At 65.6% G+C, this 2,250-nt stretch overlaps 1 protein-coding gene across 1 annotated transcript; it reads left to right on the top strand.

Annotated features, from left to right (window-relative positions):
• Nucleotides 1-6: 6 nt before the first annotated feature.
• SELPLG (selectin P ligand) lies at nucleotides 7-1,018 on the top strand (the record flags this gene model as incomplete). Its single annotated transcript, XM_019539420.1, has 1 exon — nucleotides 7-1,018. A coding segment is annotated over one exon (504 nt), but the record flags the coding sequence as incomplete, so codon positions are not given.
• Between the last annotated feature and the right edge of the window lie 1,232 nt (nucleotides 1,019-2,250).

Below are 2,250 nucleotides of genomic sequence, written 5' to 3'. Positions count from 1 at the left end.
GTGCTGGGGGGAAAGAAGAGCAAGAAGGAGACCTCCACTTTGCTGCCCGGCGCTCGGGCAAGCGTCTCCACGGAGGCTCCCGTGGACGACACGGACACGACTGAGCCGTCGGACCTCGTGGCGGAGGGGGAGCCCGGCTCTTCCCACCCCACCTTCAGGGCAGGGGGCTTCGGCACGACACAGGCCGCCGTGGAGATGTCACACAGCCCGACGGAGGAGCTGATGGGGAAATGCCTGCTGGGCATCCTCATCCTAGCCTTCGTCGCCGCCACCTTCATCGTCTGCGCGCTCGTCCTGGCCACCATGCTGTGGCGCCAGAAGCACGCCTACCAGAGGCTGCGGCACAGCAACACCGAGATGGTGTGCATCTCGTCCCTGCTGCCCGACGGCGAGCAGGGGGCCAACGGAGGGAGACCCGTCCCCGCGCGGAGGATGAGGAGGTTCCCAGACAACTGCTCGGAGGCGGAGGGAGACAACCTGACGCTGAGCAGCTTCTTGCCGGACCATTAGGGACGTGGCCGCTGGCTCGAGGAGTCCCGGATACTCCGAGTCCCTGGCAATGCTCTCTTTGAAGCAGTGTCCTGGCTGGCCGCCCGCTCGCCAGCCCCCGTGCCGTACGGCCGCCCCGTGCATCTGTGAGTGCGGAGGGCGCCGTCTCTAGCCAGGATAGGACCCAGTCTGGCGAAGAACCGAGCGTGCTCTGCTTGGCAGCCTGCAAGATCGAAGCCTTCAGCAATAAGCATGTGCTAGGGACCAACGGCGTTTGGGGACAGGGGGTCGCCCTCTGGCCTTGGCCTAATGCCGGGCTGGGGGGTCCAGAGCCTCTTGCCCTGCGGGTGCCTCTTTGCAAAGAGGTGACCCTGCGCCGGTCTCCACTAGCACGGCCCGTCGCACGCGTCTCCACCAGCCGGCGATCTGGCTCGGACTCTGGGCACTGCTTTAATTTACACTAGTGGACAGAGGAGAGGGGACTGTTTTTGCTCCTTTCCTGAAATGAATGCCATTAAACTCCACTCTCTCAAGCCGTGTGTGTTTGCAGCCACGTCTCTTCCGCGAGGCCGGGGTGGGTAGTCGTGCATCCAGGCGAAGTGCGGCCGGGGGTCGGGAGGGAGCTGCACGGAGCCGGCTCGCATCTTCATTTTGAAATTTCAGTTCTCTATCCTGCTCTTGCCACAGAGCGGGAGCGGAAGAGAGCCCGGGGCTGCGAGGAAGCCTTGGGATGGAGCAGCAGAAACGAAAGCAGAGCTGCTCTGCAGGATGGGGCTGGGAGCCTGCACGTGTCCCGGGGGGGTTGAGGCTGCTTGCCCCTCCGCAGGGATGCTGGCTGGCTGGCTGACACCAGGCCTCCTTGAAGACCAGGCACTGGGCCTCGGGGACCTCTGTCCCAGCCCACGGGAGATGGTCCTCAGTGGCCCCAGCTCTCTTCCCTCCTCCGGCAGACACGCCAGGCGTAGCTCCCTCCTGGCAGCCTCGCACAGATAGTTGCACCAGCAATTATTGCACCGGGCTCTGCAATCCCGGTGCCGCTTTGCAGCCGGGCGCCCAGGGCAATGACTGGCAGGCCGGGGCCTGGACCTTTCCCTGGCATCTTGCCCCCTGCAAGTGCCATTTCTCTGGCCCCCACTTCCCACCACACAGCTCCTGGTTCCCATTTGTGGGACGTGTCCCCGCTCTAGGCTCCCGGCTCGGCTAGCACCGACGGGCCCGGGGGCCACCCCTCCACGCGGCACCCTCCGCCGTGGCGCGGCCTTGCTCTGCAGCCTGCGGCATGATGCTTCCTCTGAGATAAGGGCTTTGCACTCGAGCCGGCGGTGTTTCTTCCACCCGCTCCCCGTTCTCCTCGTGCAGACTCGGCAGCCGTTGGCCTCCCAGCTCGCTGGGGCGCTGACTCACTGCGCCCCGGTGCAGTAACAGCAAAGGAAACGGCTCTTCTGCGCGCGGGCGTGGTAGCTGGCGTGGGCCTGATCCTGCTGGCCTGGCCCACGCTGAAGTGCCAGCTGCAGGAGCTGAGCCTCGTGCGGCCTTCTCTGCGGTTCACCCATCCGGAGCGGCCTGTTGCACCTAACCACACCGTCGCCAGCTTCGTCTGCAAAGGGCCCGCTTCTGCTGCAGCCGAGGCGCCCCCGGGTTGCGAGGGGGGAGCCGGTTCTGTCCTCTCCGAAGCACCTTGAAGGACAGGCTGGCGAGGGAGGCGTTGACCTGCGGCTCCGCAGCGCCAGGGTTGATGCCGGCTCTGCCACTGATTCTCTC

The sequence above is a fragment of the Crocodylus porosus genome, unplaced genomic scaffold (genome assembly GCF_001723895.1).
Source record: "Crocodylus porosus isolate Cpor-Errol unplaced genomic scaffold, CroPor_comp1, whole genome shotgun sequence".
NCBI classification, from domain to species: domain Eukaryota; kingdom Metazoa; phylum Chordata; order Crocodylia; family Crocodylidae; genus Crocodylus; species Crocodylus porosus.
The sequence above is the reverse complement of the archived record's forward strand: the minus strand, read 5'-3'. Positions and strand labels throughout refer to the sequence as shown.